The 22,595-nt window shown below is 40.9% G+C and overlaps 1 protein-coding gene across 5 annotated transcripts in view; it reads left to right on the forward strand.

The window, feature by feature from the left end:
- Positions 1-2,463: 2,463 nt before the first annotated feature.
- The window catches only part of LOC139385677 (Rho guanine nucleotide exchange factor (GEF) 12a), a 62,496-nt gene continuing 42,364 nt past the window's right edge, over positions 2,464-22,595 (forward strand). For all 5 annotated transcript variants that reach the window (XM_071130940.1, XM_071130942.1, XM_071130943.1 and 2 more), the window contains exon 1: positions 2,464-2,846. In XM_071130940.1, the coding sequence (XP_070987041.1) occupies positions 2,815-2,846 (32 nt within the window). In that variant the 5' untranslated portion in view covers positions 2,464-2,814. The remainder of the gene's footprint in view (positions 2,847-22,595) is intronic.

The following is a 22,595-nucleotide window of genomic DNA, read 5'->3' on the forward strand; positions in this document are numbered from 1 at the left end:
CTGGTATAAAAATATGTGCTGTAATATCAAGTAAATTAGTCCAAAAATGATTGCATCCCAGTAGGCCTATATAGTATAAAAACGTTTTTGAACATTTTGAAAAGTTTTTTTTTTACTCAGGGAACTACTAGTTTGCCATTTGTTGCAATGAACTTTTACATGTATTTATTTTTTATTACAACAATTTTAAAGAGATACTAGTCTACATTACAATCAGAGATGTAGTGTAACCTTGTCCCGTACTGTAGGGTAGGCTTATTGTGCAAAAGCCATCACAGAGTTCTCTGTGCTTGAAGCATTCAAATTGTCCACATGGTGGCATATGTAAATCACCAAATCCTCCATTGTGCTGTAGTATAGTCCTCAACCAAAAATGTTTGAACACGTTTTGCTGCTAAATGCCATAACCATTTATCCCTGTAAAGTGTTATGAGTTATGATTGTCAAACCAGGAAATGATTGTACTTTATTAACTGGTCATTTTAATGGGATAGTTCACCCACAAATTAAAGTTTGTCAGAAGTTGTCACACCCCAAAAGGTGAGTCCTGATGAGTCCACATCCTAACCATCTGCTGTGTAGATCCATTTATACAGTATACTTGAATCCCAAATGAATGGGTGTGGTATAGGGATCTCATTTTATTCTGGGCCTTGTTTTCATTCATTTGGGTTGGAGGCATACAACAGTTAACATGGACTCATCTTGACATTAGACCACTTTCTGAGACCTAAAATCATCTGAAAACTTTGATTTTGGAATGTCAGATGTTTTCAAGTTTAGGAGTGGTCTAACACAAATATATAAGTAGACACAACGAGGGGAATATAAGATGGTGTTGTAGAATACCAATGTGATAATCATTAGGCCAATAATAACAATGATAATTTTAGGTTTCACAGAAAATGTATCTACATTTTAAGTTCAAAATAGATTTCGTCTACAGTAAAATATATTTGTAATCCTATCTGCCAAGAACATCCCGTCAGACACTATAATGAAAAAGGCGAATGTATTATTATTGTTATTATTATTTATGAAAGTCTGGCAAGGTTTTTCTTTGAATCCCATCTGCCAATGGCATCCAATTAGACACTATAATGAAAAAGGCAAATGTATTACTATTATTATTGTTATTATTTATGATAGTCTGGCATGTTTTTTTTTTCGGCGGAAGTAGACAGACGCAAATTGGGAGCTGTTGGCCAGGGCGTAGTTATCCTGATATTTAGTGAAATTGTAGAAAGTCGTGTATTTTTCTCCTCAATAACACATCTGGAAACACATTCTAATAATCACATTATTCTAAAGTGATAACCGGCTCAGTGTTTAATTTTTGTAAATGAGATAATTATTTTGTTAGCTAGCTATCCTTGTTCGCATAGACGTCCAAGGGAATTCTGCAGAGAAACAACTCAAATTGTCTGAATTCTGGAAACATGGAGTCAACGAAAACTGCGCTCCGTTAAGTTCTGTGGATGTTTGCAACCCGAAGGAGATCTACAAGAAACATTTGAAACGGTTCCTTAAGTCGTGAGGACTTCATATATATTCGCCGGGACACGTTTTATAATTTTTGCTACGCTTGTTTTTGTGAATTATTTTTTGGGGAATGACATTCAGAATTGTCGGAGCATACGAAGCGAAGTTTTCTAGTTACTGAAAGTGATCCCGTTTTCGTTGGTACAGTAGATAGCTAGCTAGCCATCGTTGGCCGAGACTCGGCAGCAAGGTACAGTAGTTAGCTGATGTATTCATTCGGCTGAATTTCAATGATTTACTTTGTTTCGTAGCCAACTATCACTCTTAACTTTTATGGAAAACGTATATTATTGGACACGTTTCGAGTCTACTGGAGGAAAAGCCGTTGGATTTTCCACTCCCCGGAGTTAACTAACCGCTAGCTAGCGTTCAAGCTATCTGAATTGAAGCTCCCAACAAATTTAGAGGGGCACATTGGCTAGCAAGCTAAATAGTGCAATAGCTAGCTGGGGGAGAAAACAATGCATTTGCTATAGCTAGATGATCAAGCTAGGAATATTACGTAGTTTGTTATTTTGATGCAATAATTACTAATGGTTATCTAGTTAATTCCCAACACGGGTTTCAACTCAGACTTGTCGGTTTTTAGAAATTCTCATGGTCACGAGGGGCTGGCTGCTCGTCTACGGATAAAGGCAAACCTGGAGGCTGGGAACACCAAATGGGACTGACTCGATTTTCAACATCTTCATTTTTATTTATTTTTTAAGATACGCCGGCTGTTACTGCACCAGGCCCAGGTAAACTGGTTGTATTTTCTATAGGGCGGAAACAGTCTAGCCTGTATCAATATTTTCCAAGGGAACAACGCATCATTGTCAATAGGAACATCATCCCCGACCCTGGTGTGTGGTGCGATAAAGTGGAGAACTGCACGACGTAAGACTAGGGCTTATTAGAGGTCCTGATTTATCTCAAGAAATTGCTACAGTAGCGAAAATAGCATTATCGTCAGTGGCTTCACTGAATACGTACCATTTCACTGCACATGATTGCAAAACTCTTACATTGAGGTATTGAATTCAGTATTAGGACATACCCAGACATTTATTTTTCACTGGCAGTCTATCACCGACAATTTAAGGTGTTTTCATGACATTGTTATTTGGATCTCAATGTGGTTGATTTTTTTTGTTGATGTCATCACCTTTTTCAATCATCTCTTCAACATAGACGGATGTTAGGGGAGGGGTATTCAAAGAGTCTGTCTTATCATACTTTGGAAAATGAAAATTGGATATAAATCCCAGCAAATCTAGAAACGGAAGCCCAATGAGCGACACACAGTCCAGTATCACTGATAGGTAAGTACAACCTTTTCCAGGCATTATGTAAACACACTTCACAATGTCATTAAAGGCTGCGTGCCTCTTGGCTCCTGTACTTATGCACCTTTGCTTTATCAGACATGTTATGTTTGATCTCAAGTCTTGTGAAAGCCTGCAAGGATTGTTATGGCCACTATGGGAATTTTCTACCGGCTGCATGCAAGTGGCAATTCTTCTCATGTTATGTTATGGCCAATTGTTACAGTTTCTGGAGTCAGCTATAGATTTTTTCTATATCCCATATGGTATAGCCTAAGCTGTATGTAAGTCATTTGTATTAAATGTCTATTAGTACTGAATGTTACTCAATATGTATTCCAACAACCCAGGCAAGTAATGTTACCCCATTTCAAAACGACAAACCAAAAGGCAGGCCTATGTGGGGCTTTATTTTTCATTGCAGTGTTGTTTTTAAGTAGCACAATAACCCGCAATCTATTTTCTCAACCCAGCACTCTACTCAATTCTCCAATTTGTCACACCACTGAAATGGCCCTTTTTGGTAGGGGCAGACCTCTGACCATTTACCATGATTTTGGCACAAACAACCATTTTAATTTAGAAAGAGGTCTTGAGCAGGTTGTTTTTGCACCACCAAGAGTGAAAATGGAATTTGATCTGTTCCAAGAGCTTCAGCCACAATCATGGCAGTAGTAGAGCTGATGAGGCCTGACAGCCAAATGAAGGAATGGTGCAATTGTGTCCTCAGCACCTGAAATCCACTTTCCTGCAAAGAAGGAAATTAACAGACCAGATATTCCGTGTGTAGGCTAACCCTGTAGCCTGTACTGGAAGCTGTTTCATTCATCTTATCCAAAATAGAGAAATTACGTTTCCAACATGAGTAGTCTTATGGGGTGTTTTGAATGAATGGGATGCTACTTGGTCAAACTAGGCCTATAGCCTAGTAAAAATAATTATACCTATGCAACTACATTTGTGCAGTGCAGCACTCTTCTCTCCTCTCTGTGAGCTGCATTTTGTTTATGCTTTGGCTTGTCTAAAGGCAACAATACACTAGACAATTTTGCTTTCTACGGGCTCTAACTATCGGAGAACCTCACATTTAACGATTCAGTCAGGCCAAATTGTAGTGACCTAGTAATCGGTTTAGTACATACACCTGGCCGCACCTCTGTGGCAGTACGATTTGGACAATTAGGCCAGAATCAGGCTATACTTGCTGGGCAGGTTTGCACATGTGCAGGCCTAGTAAGGAAACCATCATAGCAACTGAAGAAGCATAACAATGCGCATAGAAGGAACGCAACGTCTGTGCACGTGGATTACTGATGTCCTGTTCCGTTTGAGAGCACGAAGATGAGTACTGGAGGTAAACTTTGATAGCTTGCTGCTGCTATAATTGATTTGAATAAACACTATGTTTTGTTGCCCATGGTTAAGCTATTTATCAGAGATGTTGCCCTCACAATAAGCCAGATTCGAGTAACTTATACAACTTGCATTACATTGAAGCGGCAGCCGCGGCACAATCAATCAGAGATGGACAGCGCATAGGTGCTGAAATTAGGCTACATTTTAATTTGACTTACTAACAACTAGGGCTTAGTGTTGAAACCAATTTCTTGTTATTTAAGAAATAAGAGCTAGGGCTGTGGCGGCCATACATTTTGTCAGCTGGTTATTGTCATGCAATTGAGTAATTGTCACAGTAATTGATCTTTAATTAACATAAACACTTTTAGCATCCCCAGGCCTCCACGAATATAAGCCGCTGATGCGTGCCTTTTGGAACATCTAAAAAAAATTTAAAGTATAAAAATCCATTTAATATACATCACAATAAATGCATTATTTATTTTAGGCAGGTCTAAAGAAACATGATATGAAGAAAATCTATTTCAGAAGAACAGAATGAGTTACTTGGCTTACTGTATGTTATCTGGCTATATACCATCCCATAGGCTGTAGGCTTGTTCATTTAGCACACAATATATGGTTATAAGTCCCTTGCCATTGTTTTATGATTTTATAGTAAGAAGAATATCATTGAACTTAGCTGAATAAAAAGTAAAGGATATTTTTCCAATTTCGGAGGGAGTGCACATATGAAGTGGCTATGTTGAGTATAAAAGTGATCATTTGAAACAGGTCCTATACACTAGATTTAGAGTTATTTGGCAACTTCAGTTGTAAGTGATACAAACCGTCAGAATGTCTTACAAATCAAAACCTACACTAAATGACCAAAAGTATGTGGACATCTGCTTGTCGAACATCTCATTCCAAAATCATGACCATTAATATGGAGTTGGTCCCCCGTTTCCTGCCATAACAGCCTCCACTCTTCTGGGAAGGCTTTCCCTAATTGTTGGAACATTTCTGTTGGGCGATCAGGCCTGGCTCGCAGTTCATCCCAAAGGTGTTCGATGGGATTGAGGTCAAGGCTCTGTGTTGGCCAGTCAAGTTTTTCCACACTAATCTTGACAAAACATTTCTGTATGGACCTCGCTTTGTGCACGGGGGCATTGTCATGCTGAAATAGGGAAGGGCCTTCCCTAAGCTGTTGCCACAAAGTTGGAAGCACAGAATAATTTAGAATGTCATTGTATGCTGTAACGTTAAGATTTCCCTTCACTGGAATTAAAGGGCCCAGCCCGAAAAATCTAAAACAGCCCCAGACCATTATTCCTCCTCCACCAGACTTTACAGTTGGTACTATGCATTTGGTCAGGTAGCGATCTCCTTGCACCCGCTTAACCAGATTTGTCTGTTGGACTGCCAGATGGTGAAGCGTGATTCATCACTCCAGAGAACACGTTTGCACTGCTCCAGAGGACAGACAATTTTTACGCGCTACAGCACTCGGTTGGCCCGTTTTGTGAGCTTGTGTGGCCTACCACTTTGCGGCTGAGCCGTTGTTGCTCCTAGACATTTCCACTTCACAATAATAGCACTTACAGTTTACCGATGAAGCTCTAACGTGGCAGAAATTTGACAAACTGACTTGTTGGAAAGGTGGCATCCTATGATGGTGCCACGTTGAAAGTCACTGAGCTCTTCAGTAAGGCCGTTCTACTGCCAGTGTTTGTCTATGGAGATTGCATGGCTGTGTGCTTGATTTTATACACCTGTCAGCAACGGGTGTGGCTGAAATAGACGAATCCACAAATTTGAAGGGCTGTCCACATACTTTTGAAAAATGAGTTTCGATTTAGAATGTCTCGTTATCAAATGGGCAGGGGGGAAAAAGATAGATGCCGCTTTTCCGTGTGTTTGCTTTTCAATCATGCCAGGTAGGCTACTCCAGTTATTTCATTCCATGCATAAACCACTGTGTGAGGAGCATGCACTCTCGCTGCATGACCAATGATATTCTGGCCAAACTCCATATGCCATGGGCTCCCCTACCCTGTTCCTGCAGCATCCCAGTGTTTTTAATTTGGGAAACCAAGTGAAATTTGTTCGGGAACATCGAAAGTAACATGTTTTCACGAGGGATGCAAGATATATCGGTGAACATATCGGAATCGGACGATATTAGCTAAATATGGCAACATGTTTCGGCCGATGTCTAGTTTAACGCCGATTTGCAAAACTTATGTCAAAGCTCTTGTGCATACCCATATAACGTAATGATGCCACGTAAAATTTTACGCTATACGTGCAACACAGCATTCTAAACTAGCCCGCTATGTCTGCTGTGTGGATCGAGCAGTCAACAAGTCGAGCAGTTATTTGAAAGAATAACAACATTTCAGCGTGACAACTAAAAGGCGAAAGCCATTAAAGCCAAGATAATGGAATCCATTGCCCTTGACAATCAACCGTTCTCTGTTGTGGGAGATGTTGGCTTTCGCCGACTGGTCGAGCACCGGTACACACTATCATGTGCGCTATTTTTCAGATGTTTCCCTACCGGAGTTACACAGTAATAGCGTCACTGCTATTAGCTTCACAACATACATACTATGGAACTCCGTTTGGGTCTTTGCGTGTCAAAAAAGATACAGTAGCACTGTCAAGCTGTGCAAACTAGCAAACACCGAGTCTCGTCAGTGAAAACATCCGAAGATCATCAAAGGTAAGTTAATTTGATTGCTTTTCTGATTTTCGTGACCAAGCTTCCTGCTGCTAGCTGGACATAATGCTATGCTAGGCTATCGATAAACTTACACAAACGCTTGTCTTGCTTTGGCTGTAAAGCATAATTTCAAAATCTGAGGTGACATGGTGATTAACAAAAGGCTAAGCTGTGTTTCACTATATTTCACTTGTGATTTCATGAATATGAATATTTTCGAGTAATATTTTTGACCGTTGCGCTATGCTAATTAGTGTAGTTGATGACAATTCTCCCGGATCCGGGATGGGTTGTTCCAAGAGGTTTTAATTAACTTGTTGACGCTACCCATCCCGGTAGCGGGATAATTGTCATCAGCAACCGCTGAATAGCATAGCGCCACAGTCAAATAATCTTAAACTAAGCTAAGCTTAGCCTTTTGTTAATCTACCTGTCGTCTCAGATTTTGAAATTATGCTTTACAGCGAAAGCAATCCAAGCGTTTGTGTAAGTTTATCGATATAATGTCCAGCTAGCAGCAGGAAGCTTGGTCACGAAAATCAGAAAAGCAATCAAATTAACCGTTTACCTTTGATCTTCGGATGTTTTCACTCACGAGACTCCCAGTTACACAACAAATGTTCAGACCATATACCACGGGTATGACAAAGCATTTGACTTTACTGCTCTATGTTGGTAACCAGCTTATAATAGCAATAAGGCACCTCTTTTGTGGTATATGGCCAGTATACCACAGCTAGGGGCTGTATCCAGGAACTCCGCGTTGCGTTTTGCATTAAAAACAGCTCATAGCCGGGGTATATTGGCCATATGCCACACCTCATCGGACCTTATTGCTTAATTAACATAGCTCTCATAAAACTTCTCTCAAGCACAAGCCCACGTACTAGTGAGTAGCCAGATACTCTTTATATTTCAAGTTTTGCCAACTTGGATCTATTTGCTAGCTAACAAGGCAGAACAGTTGAGTTGCTAGGAACACACCCTTCTGTCCATCTCCAGCTGTTTGAACAGCATGCTAGCCTGTCCACTTTGTTCAGATGTTGAAGTCAAGTGGCCTACCTTATTTCTCAGAATGAGGAGTTGCCAATTCCTTATATAATTGTATTTTATGCTTATTGCACATTTTATAAATCACAGACCAAACAGCTAGTATTACAGCCTTTGGCTAAAATGATGCTAGCGTTACGTGGTACCAAAGTAAGCATGAATTTCCCCATATTAATTGATACTTTAAACATAAAAAGGGTAACTTCACCTCTGAGACATTATTTTACTGTAATATTGTGTTTCGGTGTCCATATGACGGATACTGTTGGACCTAAACTCAAATGCAAATGGTGAGTTGTCAGAGAGGAAGAAGTGAGCTCTCATCTTTGTTGTTAGTGGTAGGGGAGGGGCTTGGTGTGTGTGTATAAACAGAGAGGAAAAGGGCGAGGCAAGAAGTTACACTTCCCAAAATCAGTCCAAAATAAGCCCAGTGTGTTTCTATTGGCTTATTTTGGACCTAACCTTGTCGCCTGCCTTTTGGACAATGACTCCCATTGTTTGGGTGGAGACATGAGAATCTCGTCATTATATACAGATCCCTGGCTTAAATGGGAGGTGCACACAGCACAGAAGAAGCGAAGGAGACGAGATTAAAAAGACATGAGAAAAAGCGGACATAAACGCTCATTAAAAATAGAAGAAATATCCTTGATTCTTGCAATAAAGACACTTTGAATATCACACAAAAACATACATTGGATATAATTGGATATATAGCCCAGCCCTAACAGACACACATACACTAACAAAGAGCCACTCAGCTCAGTGAAGTGCTCTCAGACAGATCCAGCTCAGAGGGGCCCAGCTCCTGAGTTCCCATCAGCAGCAGATATTCATTTTTAATTGGAAAATGAATGTGTTCATGCAAAATGTTTTTTTTTTGCATTGAATCTTATTTAATCACATCAATTAGTTCCCCGAATCGCACAGAATCGTTTCAAACTAAAATGTATCATATCGGAGTCCATGTATCTAGATGCGTATCGATTTGTTGTTTTTAAAGGAGAGCTAGCTGCATATCCCTATGAGAGACCCATGTGAGGTGCTTCGAAGCACGGCTATTGGCAGCCGGGAGAATAATTATTATATATTTAACTTAAGGGCACAAGGGCCACTTTTTAGGGGCCATTACAGCCACACAAGGGGGCATCGACAGCCATGGCTGGGAAATTCAAGGCCTAGTGGGATCACACTACCTCCCGGCCCTCTCCCATAGGTCTGCTTGTCTGTCAGTGTAAGGGAGGCTGGAGTGGTCTGTTCTACCTGGCTGTTGAAAGCCTAGGACACACAATCGGAGACCCTGTGAGTTGGGGTCTGACTAAGTTTAGCCTACTAGATGACAGCAAAACATGAATGTGTACATTACTCCCAGCCTGTGGTGCACTCCACTGGTCCGTGTTTATACAGAGTAAGTAAGCTCTTTTAGCAGGTGTGAACTGAGCATGCAGGGGTCAAAGTGAAAAGGGAGGTCTCGTGATGAGCTGTGACGACTCCAGCTCCATGCAGGGGGAAATGTCAATATTGAATCAATATTTCACTGGTACTATTAGCTAGAGCTTGGAATTGCCAGGGACCTCACGATCTGATATTATGACTAGAGGTCGACCGATTAATCGGAATGGCACATTAATTAGGGCCAATTTCAAGTTTTCATAACAATCGGAAATCTGTATTTTTTTAAATATTTTTTTATACCTTTATTTAACTAGGGCAAGTCAGTTAAGAACACATTCTTATTTTCAATGACGGCCTAGAAACGGTGGGTTACCTGCCTCTTTCAGGTGCAGAAAGACCGATTTTTTTTTTTTCACCTGGTCAGCTCGTGTGATCCAATCTTGCAACCTTACAGTTAACTAGTTTAACGCAATAATGACCTGCCTCTCTCTCGTTGCACTCCACAAGGAGACTGACTGCCTGTTACGCGAATGCAGTAAGCCAAGGTAAGTTGCTAGCTAGCATTAAATGTATCTTTTAAAAAACAATTCATCATCATCCATCACTAGTTAACTACACATGGTTGATGATATTACTAGATATTATCTAACGTGTCCGTGTCCTAATCTGACTGAGCATGCAAGTATCTAAGTATCTGACTGAGCGGTGGTAGGCAGAAGCAGGCGCGTAAACATTCATTCAAACAGAACTTTAGTGCGTTTTGCCAGCAGCTCTTCGTTGTGTGTCAAGCATTGCGCTGTTTATGACTTCAAGCCTATCAACTCCCGAGATGAGGCTCGTGTAACCGAAGTGAAATGGCTGGCTAGTTAGCGCGCGCTAATTGTCGTTGTGTTGCTGGTTCGAGCCCAGGGAGGAGCAAGGAGAGGGACGGAAGCTATGCTGTTATACTGGCAATACTAAAGTGCCTATAAGAACATCCAATAGTCAAAGGTATATGAAATACAAATGGTAGAGAGAGAAATAGTCCTATAATTCCTATAATAACTACAACCTAAAACTTCTTACCTGGGAATATTGAAGACTCATGTTAAAAGGAACCACCAGCTTTCATATGTGCTCATGTTCTGAGCAAGGAACTTAAACGTTAGCTTTCTTACATAGCACATATTGCACTTTTACTTTCTTCTCCAACACTATGTTTCTGCATTATTTAAACCAAATTGAACATGTTTCATTATTTACTTGAGGCTAAATTAATTTCATTAATGTATTATATGAAGTTAAAATGTGTTCATTCAGTATTGTTGTAATTGTCATTATTACAAATAAAATAAAAAAAATAGGCCGATTTAATCGGTATCTGCTTTTCTGGTCCTCCAATAATCGGTATCGGCATTGAAAAATCATAATCGGTCCACCTCTAATTATGACGATACTTTGGTGCTGATTCGATATATATATATCTATTGCGATTCTATATGTATTGCAACTCGATACTGTGATTCGATTTTCCAAACATTTTGCTCACTTATAAGTCTCCTGCAGAGAGACGAGAGACATTATAATGAGTTTTGATCAGTCATGGAAATAAGTGCTGGAAACATGTTGGCTAACTATTTTTTTTAAAGAAGACGAACAAGCTTTATGAAGAAAAATACCAGCGTTTTGTCGCAGGTACAGCCGACTAGCAGTAGGTAACGCTACCTAGAAAAAAATGCTTTTGTCTTGAAGTCAAAGTATCGATATAATATTGTCTAAAATAACATCACGGTATATAACTGTATAGATTATTATTTTCGTCACTACTATTAGCACACACTTAAACACTACAGGCCAGAACATCTGAAACAGAAAACCTTGTTGAGCAACCGATTTCATGTAAATCAAGGTCTGTTCTAAGCTATGCAACGCTTTAGCAAGGTAGCCTAGATATTATGACTGGATACCCTTATTATGCCTGGAATAGGTGTTGAGTCAGATGGAATTACTGGACATACAGTTTGGTGGGTGCCCTCTTACTAGAGATGCCTCCTCATGTGACCTTTCACTCTCCTGATGGAATGTTATGGCGATGGCCGGTGACGCAACATGGCCGACACAGCGGTCCCATCCGTTCACTCTCAACTCCTACGTTGTTATTTTAGTTGTAGTTTCCTATTCCCCTTCCTCTGTATAGGTTCTCAGGGTGCCGCTAAACCTCGTAGTGATTCTACTGTTTCTTGAGTTTTAATAAAAAATCATAATAATCCAGTCTGCTCTCTCACTACCCTTCCCCAACGTTGGGTTGGGCACCTGATTTTCCTGTGGGTTTAATTGCCTTGGAGACTCATCGTAGATCGATTCAGTCTCTCACTGGGGTGTAAATGAGGAGCTGTGGAGGGCTTGCCTAACACCTTGCTGCCACTTTGACAGGCACACATCAGCTCCCCTACCACAGCAAGCTCCCAGTCCCTATCACCAGCCCCAGCAGCTCTAGAGCGAACAAGTACATTATAAAAGATTACTGTAATGTTGAAGAATGACAGGCTAGGCGGGCCACACCTATAAATGCAATCAATGTTTCCTCAAAAAATGTCATGTCTGCTGAGCACAAACTTGTAGTTCTCATTTACTGTGAACAGTGAGGCTGTACCCGCTTTATGTTGCAGTTTGGCACTCTGGCTTACCAGAGTGGCCTACCATCAAAAACAATGGAGAAAATGCATCCCATAACATTTTAACATGTTCTATCATTCAGGTTAAATGCGGAAGATTCATTCAGTTGTACAACTGACTAGGTATCCCCCTTTCTTTTACTCGCGACCGGTCATACTGTAGCCTAAACAAATGGCACAGATCCATATATGGCTATTTGCATATAGGCCTATTGCAGCTCTGCTTGGTTAATGACGCACAGGTCTGTGCAGAGTTTAAAATATATTACAATTGTTTTTTTCTCTGGTTGCACATTTGACATGCTGGTAGAAATAATATTTTGCAAAGTTAGTTTTGCATACTATGTCTTGCATAGTTTTGAAAGTGGCTAATATTGTGTTCATTCAATCACAATTCCAATAGTAGTGTGAAATATTGATTTGTGTTAACTGAAAGGGAAATCTCTAGATAGTTGAGTAAAGTTCAATCTAGTGCTTCTCTGTGCAGGCTCATATTTCTTCTGCATGGCAATCCGAGGGGAGCTGCGCGACTACACGCAGCTTAGAGGGAATATTGAAAGCAGTATGCAGGTGTTAGTGCCGGCCCTCTCTTTGACAGTCTGAAGACGTAGCTGGTAACTCAAAAGCCGCCTGATGGAAATATGTTTTGTCAGACGGCGGTGAGTCATTCTCTTCAAGTCAGAGCCCAGGATTTTAATCCCAGCCCTGGTTGGTTGCCCATCCCTTCTGTTAGATCACTTTCTTACCTAGAGTTAGGTTAGTGGAGCTAATATTTAGACTGTAGAAAAAATACATGCTGCCTAGAGCCTACCACACTGCAACAACAACAACAAAAAACGCTTTATCCATTAACAAGTAAGTGGAACAAATTAAAGTAAGGAGTGGATAAAATAGAATACCATCTGCTCCCAGTATTTTCTGTAATTATGTAGCCTAGTATTTTCTCAGCAGTGAGTGGTTGGGGGTTGTTGGGCCAGCATAGCGAGAGAGAGATATACTGGGAGATTCAGATAAATCTAGGCGATGCCCCAGGGTTGGTGGTGGAAAGGGGGCGGGGTAGGAGCCCAGGCTAAGGGGTGGGGGGGGGACCACCACCGCGCATCTCGCTTTGTGATGCTGATGCTAGCGGACACATTGCAATCTCTTATTTGCAAAGAAGTGCTGCAGGGCCCAACATTACTTTCACTTCACAGAAGACAGGATCGCAACAATGGAGAGAAGGACACGGTGGAAGGCAGCGTTGCCAATGTGTCAAGTCTTCACATGTCTGTGCTGTGGTTTCAGAGACCAAGAAAAAATAGGCCCATTCAAGGCATTATACTCCCTTATGACTCTGCAAGTAATTGTTGTTTTTGCCACTTAGGACTGTCAGCTCTGTTTTTACCCGAAGGGTTTAGGAACTTTCTTGTTTTAACTGAGAGCTGCAAGGACAGATAGTGTTGCATTTCTTACTTCAGTGGAAGACTCATTTCCTGACTTGGATGTTCAAAATACTGCAAATCAGAAACAAACTAAGACCAGGGAATCAGTCTTGCCAGTTAAAGCTCAGACACACCGGTAGGTTTGTCAAATGTTTTCCTGGTGACAGTACTGACCACCTCTGAACGGTGCCGGCAGGCAATCTTATTTGTGTTCACACAGCAAAGACCTTGGAAGTTGTCAGCCACTCAGCCTTGTTAAAATACTCCAAACCAGAAGGTAGCAGTAGCATTGATTGGCAATGCATATCTGTGCGTGTTGCTTATGGTCTAGATTCCAAGCTATCTGAGCTAATGTTGCTATTTTGTAGAAAGCCCTTGTTGATACTAGCTAGATGACTTCCTAGCAAGATGACAAAGATATATAATTCACTAACCAGTGAATGCCAGTGCCAGATCATAGCCAAGTGATTAGCTAGCTAGCTAAAGTTAGCTAACTAGCTAGCTAAGGACACTGCACTAACACAGGCAGCTGTTTTATGGAAAGCTAGTCCATTAGCTAGTCCATTGTGGTTTAATTATGTCAATACTAGTTACAGTTAGAGGAAATATTGGTGCTCTGTGCATTGCATCTGTGCACTTAGCTTAGATACCATCCCATAGCCTACATTGCATATGAAGTGTGACAGGCTCATCTGTGGATGTACAGAGAATTTCTGTATTTTTTTGTTGGCTCCCCCACTTGGGGGTCCGTGATCTTTGATTTGCTCAAGTCAAGTTGTTGGCAACTGACGAGCATTGCGATTCTACATGAAGAATCGGTAGGTTCGTCACTACCGGGTCGGCACACAGCTTTTTTTTCTAGCAAGAGAAGAAACGGCCTCCCACTATGATGTCTATCGGCAGAAAGATTCTGTGTGTTTCATGCTTCAGGCCTATATAAGTTAAATGGGCAATCTGCAGTTGCTACATACATTTTTGGATTTTTAAATTAATGATATGTACACGTTGATTCTTGAAGAATATAACTTATAAATGCCTCATGAGCTTAGTTCAACTGTTGTACTCCATCAACCCAAAATATAAGCTTGTTTTACTCCAATGTTATAAACAAAGTAAATGTAAACAAACACTATATAGCCTCAAAACATGAGTGGGTACATTTCTCAAACCCTATCCCTCAGCATTTACCGAAACAGGGGTGGGGATGACACTCTTATTGTTTCAACTGCTGATTGACCCTTTACCACACAACCAGCCTCCTAGTTTTTTTCCTCTATCTAGGCTTCCACTAGGTCCTATTACACTTTTACGACAATGGCATATGGGAAGGTGTTTGTGTGAGGGAGCAGGGTCTGCTTCTCTGCAGAGGCCGATTAGACATGATTTATTTTGCCCGGCTCTCTTTCCCTGCATCTTGGTGAGTATGCCCAAATTGAATGCGGTCTCAAGGGGTAGTGTGGAGCAGAGCGGAGACTATCAGTGGCTGCACTGTGATTTAATGACCGACCAGAGCCTAGAATTCCTGTGGTCTTGAAGATTAACTCACCAAAGCAGAACATTAGGAAACAATACATTTCCACACACTCCGGCGGCACAGATGCTGTCATGAGCCCCCCCTACTCCAACCCACCCCCCATGCGCATCAGTTGAGGAAGTGCATTAGACTTGATGTGCAAAATACACTTAAAGGGAAATTTCACCTCTGCTCTTTCACTGTAAATGGCCATGAATATGTTAACATATAATGTGCCGTAAAAATCAATAATTTCCTCACACAAATACAAGCGTTTCTGCATCTCACAGGTAGAAATGAGCCATCTACATTTTCCTGGTTGTAAGCAAACCACAATATCCAGAATTCATAGCAATTTCAGGATGCCTTCGAGGGTGGGGACACAGTTGGACAAGGAAGTATGGCTCCCGTCAGCTGTAGGATTTACAAAGCCAGAGAAAATGTGTCAACCTTGATAACCTGCAGTGTCCTGGCAGATAGGTTGTTGAGAAAGTGCAACGGCTTTATTGAACAAGGACAACCATATCAACTCGCTGCTAGCGTGATCGGTGAAACACAAAGGCCACAATAATTGCCACAAAACAATGACTCCATACATTTTTAGATCAGACGGCAGGCTCAATCAAACGATGACATCATTGGTTGAACTCACCTGGCGTGGAAAAAAATACAAATACAACTATAGTGCATAATTACAGTAGCAGTCAAAAGTTTGGACACACCCACTCATTCCAGAGATTTTCTACATTGTAGAATAATAGTGAAGACCTCAACTATGAAATAACGCATATAGAATCATGTAGTAACTAAAAAAAAGTATTAATTAAACAAATCAAAATATATTTTAGATTCTTCAAAGTAGCCAACCTTTGCCTTGATGACAGCTTTGCACACTCTTGCCATTCTCTCAACTAGCTTCATGAGGTAGTCACCCGGAATGCATTTCAATTAACAGGTGTGCCTTAGAAGTTCACTTGTGTTGTGACATGGTAGGGGTGGTATACAGAACATAGCCCTATATGGCAAGAACAGCTCAAATAAGCAAAGAGAAACAAGTCTATCATTACATTTACTTCTTGACCCTACCCATCCCTTTAGCGGGATCATTTTCGTCAGCAACCGCTGAATAGCATTGTTAAATAATATTACTAAAAAATATTCATATTCATGAAATCACAAGTGCAATATTGCAAAACACAGCTTAGCCTTTTGTTAATCCACCTGTCGTCTCAGATTTGGAAATTATGCTTTACAGCGAAAGCAATCCAAGCGTTTGTAAGTTTATCGATAGCATAACATAACATTATGTACACTAAGCAAAAATCAGAAAAGCAATCAAATTAATTGTTTACCTTTGATCTTCGGATGTTTTCACTCACCAGTTAAACGACAAATGTTCCTTTTGTTCCATAAAGAGTATTTTTATACCCAAAATACCTCCATTTGTTTGTCGTTATGTTCAGAAATCCACAGGAAAGAGCGGCCACGACAACGCAGACATATATTCCAAATAATATCCATAATGTCCACAGAAACATGTCAAACGTTTTTTATAATCAATCCTTTTTAAAATATATATTCGATAATATATCAAACGGGTGTGTAGGTTTTTCAAATACACCGGGAGAAACAATGGCTGCTTTACTCTGTAGCACAAAACTCACTCTGAGAGCCCCCACCTATCCACTTACGCAATCTGAAACTATGTCTAAAGACTGTTGACACCTTAGGGAAGCCATAGAAAAAGGAACCTGGTTGATATCCCTTTAAATGGAGGATAGGCATGCATAGGAACAGAGAGGTTTCAAAATAAGAGGCACTTCCTGATTGGATTTTCCTCAGGTTTTCACCTGCAATATCAGTTCTGTTATACTCACAGACAATATTTTTACAGTTTTGGAAACTTTAGTGTTTTCTATCCTAATATGACAATTATATGCATATTCTAGTTTCTGGGGCTGAGAAATAGGCAGTTTCAAATGGGTTCGTTTTTTAGCCAAAAACGAAAATACTACCCCCTAAACGCAAAAGGTTAAGACATGAAGGTCAGTCTATCCGGAAAATGTCAAGAACTTTTAAAGTTTCTTCAAATGCAGTCACAAAAATCATCAAGCGCTATGATGAAACTGGCTCTCATGAGGACCGCCACAGGAAAGAAAGACCCAGAGTTACCTCTGCTGCAGAGGATAAGTTCATTAGTTAGCTGCACCTCAGATTGTAGGCCAAATAAATGCTTCACAGAGTTCAAGTATCAGACACATCTGTCACGAACCGGCTCGAAGTTCGTAAAAAAAAAGGGATACAACGTGGAGACAAGGAATAACAAAATATATTTATTTATTAAATAAAGTAAACTAAGTACAAGAGAGTCTCTCCAATGAATGGGGAAGAGGTGCATGTATCCTGGGACACACCTGAAGAAACCAATAAACCAGATCAATGAACATTAGACCAGTGGAAATCTGTACTTTGGTCCGATGAGTCCAAATTTGAGATTTTATTCCAACCGCCTTGTCTTTGTGAGACGCAGAGTAGGTGAACGGATGATCTCCTCATGTGTGGTTCCTACCGTGAAGCATGGAGGAGGAGGCGTGATGGTGTGGAGGAGTTGCTGGTGACACTGTCTGATTTTTATTTAGAATTCAAGGCACACTTCACCAGCATGACTACCACAGCATTCTGCAGTGATACGCCGTTCCATCTGGTTTGGGCTTAGTGCGCTTATAATATGTTTTCTTTTCCAAAAGGACAGTGACACAAAACACACCTCCAGACTGAGTGAGGGCTATTTGACCAAGGAGAGTGCTGCATCAATGACCTGACCTCTGCAATCACCTGACCTCAACCCAATTGAAATGGTTTGGGATGAGTTGGACTGCAGAGTGAAGGAAAAGCAGCCAACAGGTGCTCAGCATATGTGGGAACTCCTTCAAGACGGTTGAAAAAGCATTCCTCATGAAGCTGGTTGAGAGTGTGCAAAGCTGTCATCAAGGCAAAGGGTGGATATGTTGAAGAATCTCAAATGTAAAATATATTTTGATTTAACTTTTTCTTTGGTTACTACATGATTCCATATGTGTTATTTCATTGTTTTGATGTCTTCACTATTATTCTGCAATGTGCTCACTACAACAATTGTTAAAATAAAGAAAACCCTTAAATGGTTAGGTGTGTCAACTTTTGACTGGTAATGTATGTCTGAAACACCTCTCATCAATCAGAATTATGTGGAGAGACTGGAAAAGCACCATTCAATTGCAAACCTCTTTAGAGCTCTATGCAAGTGCATGACAGACTGCAACACTGGACTCGATGCATGCGCTTCAACTAGCCTATATTTCCTCCAAATCGCCGCACAGCTCGTGAAGGTAAACACTTGATGTAGCCTAGTGGATTGCGCTTCCTCTGGGATATGCTTCCAGTTTTAAAGTTAAACCTACAACGACAGGCTGCTTTTGTTAAGCGAACACTATGCCTCCGGTGTCGCTGCACTGTGACTGACGCAAAGTCACGGTTGCGCTATGATGGTGGAAGGTGGTCCAAGATCTTATCACTGGCCCTTGCTATATGATCTGACTCCTCAAGCTAAACATAAGTGTTGTGGCTTGATCTCAAGTCCTTGTATTTTGGATTAGACTGATACTAGTGCCGTATGGAGTTTACTGTTTTCACTGCAGGTTCAACCTCTCCCTCAGACGGCACTGTCTGGGCCAAAAGGTAAAGCCAGTTTCTCACACCCTGCCTTGCAATATTAAAGGATAGTTCCAGACAGTCTAGGGTGAAGCTCTGTCAGAAATCCTTATTTGGGTTTATTGGGGCAGAAACGGTGCCTTGCCCCCTCCGGCTGTGACTGTGACTTTTCTTCTCACCAAGGCAATGCTTTGATTCCATAATTGGGGAGGGGCTGTGCCTGACAGTGCCTTAGCTTTGACAATGCCTTAGCTTTGACCCTGCCATTTCAGCCTGGTAGCCAATCCACTGGCTCTATTTTCCCTCTATCTCTCTGTCCTCGGTAATCAACATGTCTTCTGCCTGTAAGATTCCAAGGGTCACGTTTTCCAAAGACACTTGACTAACAATTTCTCTTTTCGCTCGTATCGTGACTCATCTTGACTTGGATCTTGTAGCACATATCTTTTAGCTGTGCAGGACAGGTAGCCTATTATATGGCACTATATCTCTTTGAACGTTGCACTTTGACTTCTCTGACTTCAAGTCAACCAATTGCTTTAGCCTAAATGTCCATAGGTCACATTGGTTCATTGGCTAATTGCAGGGGGGGTCAAACTCATTACATGGAGGCCCTAAGACCTAGACAACCAGGTGAGCGGAGTTCTTTACTAATTAGTGACCTTAGTTCATCGATCAACTACAAGGGAGGAGAAAAAAACGGCAGACAGTCTGCCCTCCGTGGAGTGAGTTTGAAACGTGGCTTATTGGCTTTGTGATTATGTTCACATGAAGGTAGCATTTCTTTGCACATTATTGTATGGAATGTATATCAACCATATATAATATTGTCACCTGTCTTTCCAATCAGACATTGCATTATCAACCTGAATCCCCCAAGGGTTTTTCAAATAAAAAGCTGTGTGTGTGTTTGCGGGAGGACTTCTCCTCTGTTAGTGGAAAGACAGGTGATGTCATAGTTGTGAGTGTGATGTTGGTGTGTGTAGTCTGATACAAACAGCATGTGTTCTCTCTCGCCCACATTGGCTCTGCAAACATGAGTCACTTTTCTCCCAGCCCCTTTGGCCAGCAGCCCTGAGATCACCCATTCGCAGCTCTCAGATCATTGAGGATGTCAGAACAGAAAGAAGGGCCCCTCTCTCTCACAACAACTCCTGTCTGTGCACTACTACACTGCTGCTGGAACCTTCCTTAAAATTACAGCAGTTGGCTCACGTTTTAGCCCAGCTTTAAACTACACTTTGTCCTGGATGGAAAAGTAGTTATAGGTATGTGTTGCAGCTACCTTTGTGCTGCTAAGCCCTAGTTGTTTGTCAGGTACCCTGGTTACGGTACAGCGGAAAAATGAAATGCCAACAGTTTCTGTAGTCCAGTTTTTGTTTATTTGGTAAAAGATGCTCAGTTAAAAAGCACCCTATTTGTGGCCCAGGTTAGGGATGGGTGATAGATGGACAGTTTGACAGTATTTTATGTTTCTTAATTTGCTTTGAGTAGTTTGTGATCCTAGGGTGGCAGCACACATTCTAAGTGATTTCAATGAGTCTTTCTCATTCTGATTTGTTTATACTGTTTTAATTCAACTTCAACCCCAAATAATTTAACATTTTCATACATTTTGGCATTTCCTGCGCTCATTTGAGATCATTTCCATACTGCCATGTAAGGCTATGCGATATTGGCCAACAATCTAGGCCTTATTTTTAACCAAATGTTGCAGTTGTGATTTGGCTTGTGATTTAGAGCGAAACACTTGGTGAACTGTTGGAATCATGTAAATAGAATGATTATTCTAATTCTACAGTTAGAATACAATTGTGGGCACTTTGACTACAGTGTTTGACATAACAACAACGTTATTGTGACAGGATAGGAACCAAAGTGTTAAATGTTTCCTAGGGGACCCTATAATATTTTGCTACAGTTGTTTTCTCATGTAGCTAACATTCTTGCTTAATCGTGATACTAGCCATCCCGGATCCGGGATCGTAAATACAGCCTCAAGTCCATTACCATAACGCACCGTTAACTATTCATGAAAATCGCAAATTAAATGAAATAAATATGCTAGCTCTCAAGCTTAGCCTTTTGTTAACAACACTGTCATCTCAGATTTTCAAAATATGCTTTTCAACCATAGCAAAACAAGCATTTGTGTAAGAGTATTGATAGCTAGCGTAGCATTCAGCGGGCAACATTTTCACAAAAACAAGAAAAGCATTCAAATAAAATAATTTACCTTTGAAGAACTTCGGATGTTTTCAATGAGGAGACTCTCAGTTAGATAGCAAATGTTCAGTTTTTCCAAAAAGATTCTTTGTGTAGGAGAAATCGCTCCGCTTTGTTCATCGCGTTTGGCTACCAAAAAAAACGAAAATTCAGTCATCAAAACACCGAACTTTTTTCCAAATTAACTCCATAATATCGACTGAAACATGGCAAACGTTGTTTAGAATCAATCCTCATGGTGTTTTTCACATATCTCTTCGATTATATATCGTTCGTGGAAGTCTGGTTTCTCCTCTGAATCACATGGAAGAATACTTGCAGCTGGAGATTACGCACCAATTTCGACGCAGGACACCAGGCGGACACCTGGTAAATGTGGTCTCTTATGGTCAATCTTCCAATGATATGCCTACAAATACGTCACAATGCTGCAAACACCTTGGGGAAACGACAGAAAGTGTAGGCTCATTCCTTGTGCATTCACAGCCATATAAGGAGACAATGGAAAACAGCGCCTCAAAAATGTTGCTCACTTCCTGTTTGAAGTTTCATCTTGGTTTCGCCTGTAGCATCAGTTCTGTGGCACTCACAGATAATATCTTTGCAGTTTTGGAAACGTCAGAGTGTTTTCTTTCCAAAGCTGTCAATTATATGCATAGTCGAGCATCTTTTCGTGACAAAATATCTTGTTTAAAACGGGAACGTTTTTCATCCAAAAATGAAATACTGCCCCTAGAGTTTCAACAGGTTAATGCTTCACTCTTTTATTTAGGAGATACTGTTGCACAAGTAACATGCTGATTTAGGTCTACACCATCACTAGTATTTTCAGCCAACCTTCTAGCTTGTCATAGCTAGGTTATTTGCCATCTATACTGAACAAAGACATAACCATAAACATGTAAAGTGTTTCATGAGCTGAAATAAAAGATTGCAGAAAAATATTATCTAATTCTGTGCACAAATGTATTTACGTCCCTGTTTGTGAGCCTTTCTCATTTGCCAAGATAATCCATCCACCTGACAGGAGTGGCATATCAAGAAGCTGATTAAGCAGCATGATCATTTCACAGGTACAGCTTGTGCTAGAGATAATATAAGGCCACTCTAAAATGTGCAGTTTTGTCACACAACACAATGCTACAGATGTCTCAAGTTTTGAGGGAGCGTGCAATTGGCATCCTGACTGCAGGAATGTCCACCAGAGCTGTTGTCAGAAAATTGAATGTTCAATTCTCTACCATAAGACTGTTGTTTTAGAGAATTTAGCAGTACGTCCATCCGGCCTCACAACTGCAGACCATGTGTAACCATGCCAGCCCAGGACCTCCGCACCCGGCTTTTTCACCTGCAGGATAGCCTGAGACCAACCACCCGGACAGCTGAGAATTTCTGCGCAAACTGTCAGAAACCATCTCATGGTAGCGCAGCTGCATTCTCATCTTGACCTGACAGCAGTTCGGCACCGTAACTGACTTCAGTAGGCAAATCCTCACCTTCGATGGCCACTGGCACCTTGGAGAAGTGTGCTCTTCATGGATGAATCTTGGTTTCAACTGTACCGGGCAGATTAAATAAATGTGTATGGCATCGTGGGACCGAGCGGGTTGCTGCTGTCAATGTTGTGAACAGAGTGCCACATAGTGGGGGTTATGGTATTGGCAGGAATAAGCTATGGACAACGAACACAATTGCATTTTATCAAAGGCAATTTGAATGCTTAGAGATACC

This window comes from Oncorhynchus clarkii, chromosome 27 (assembly GCF_045791955.1).
Source record: "Oncorhynchus clarkii lewisi isolate Uvic-CL-2024 chromosome 27, UVic_Ocla_1.0, whole genome shotgun sequence".
Classification (NCBI taxonomy): Eukaryota; Metazoa; Chordata; class Actinopteri; order Salmoniformes; family Salmonidae; genus Oncorhynchus; species Oncorhynchus clarkii.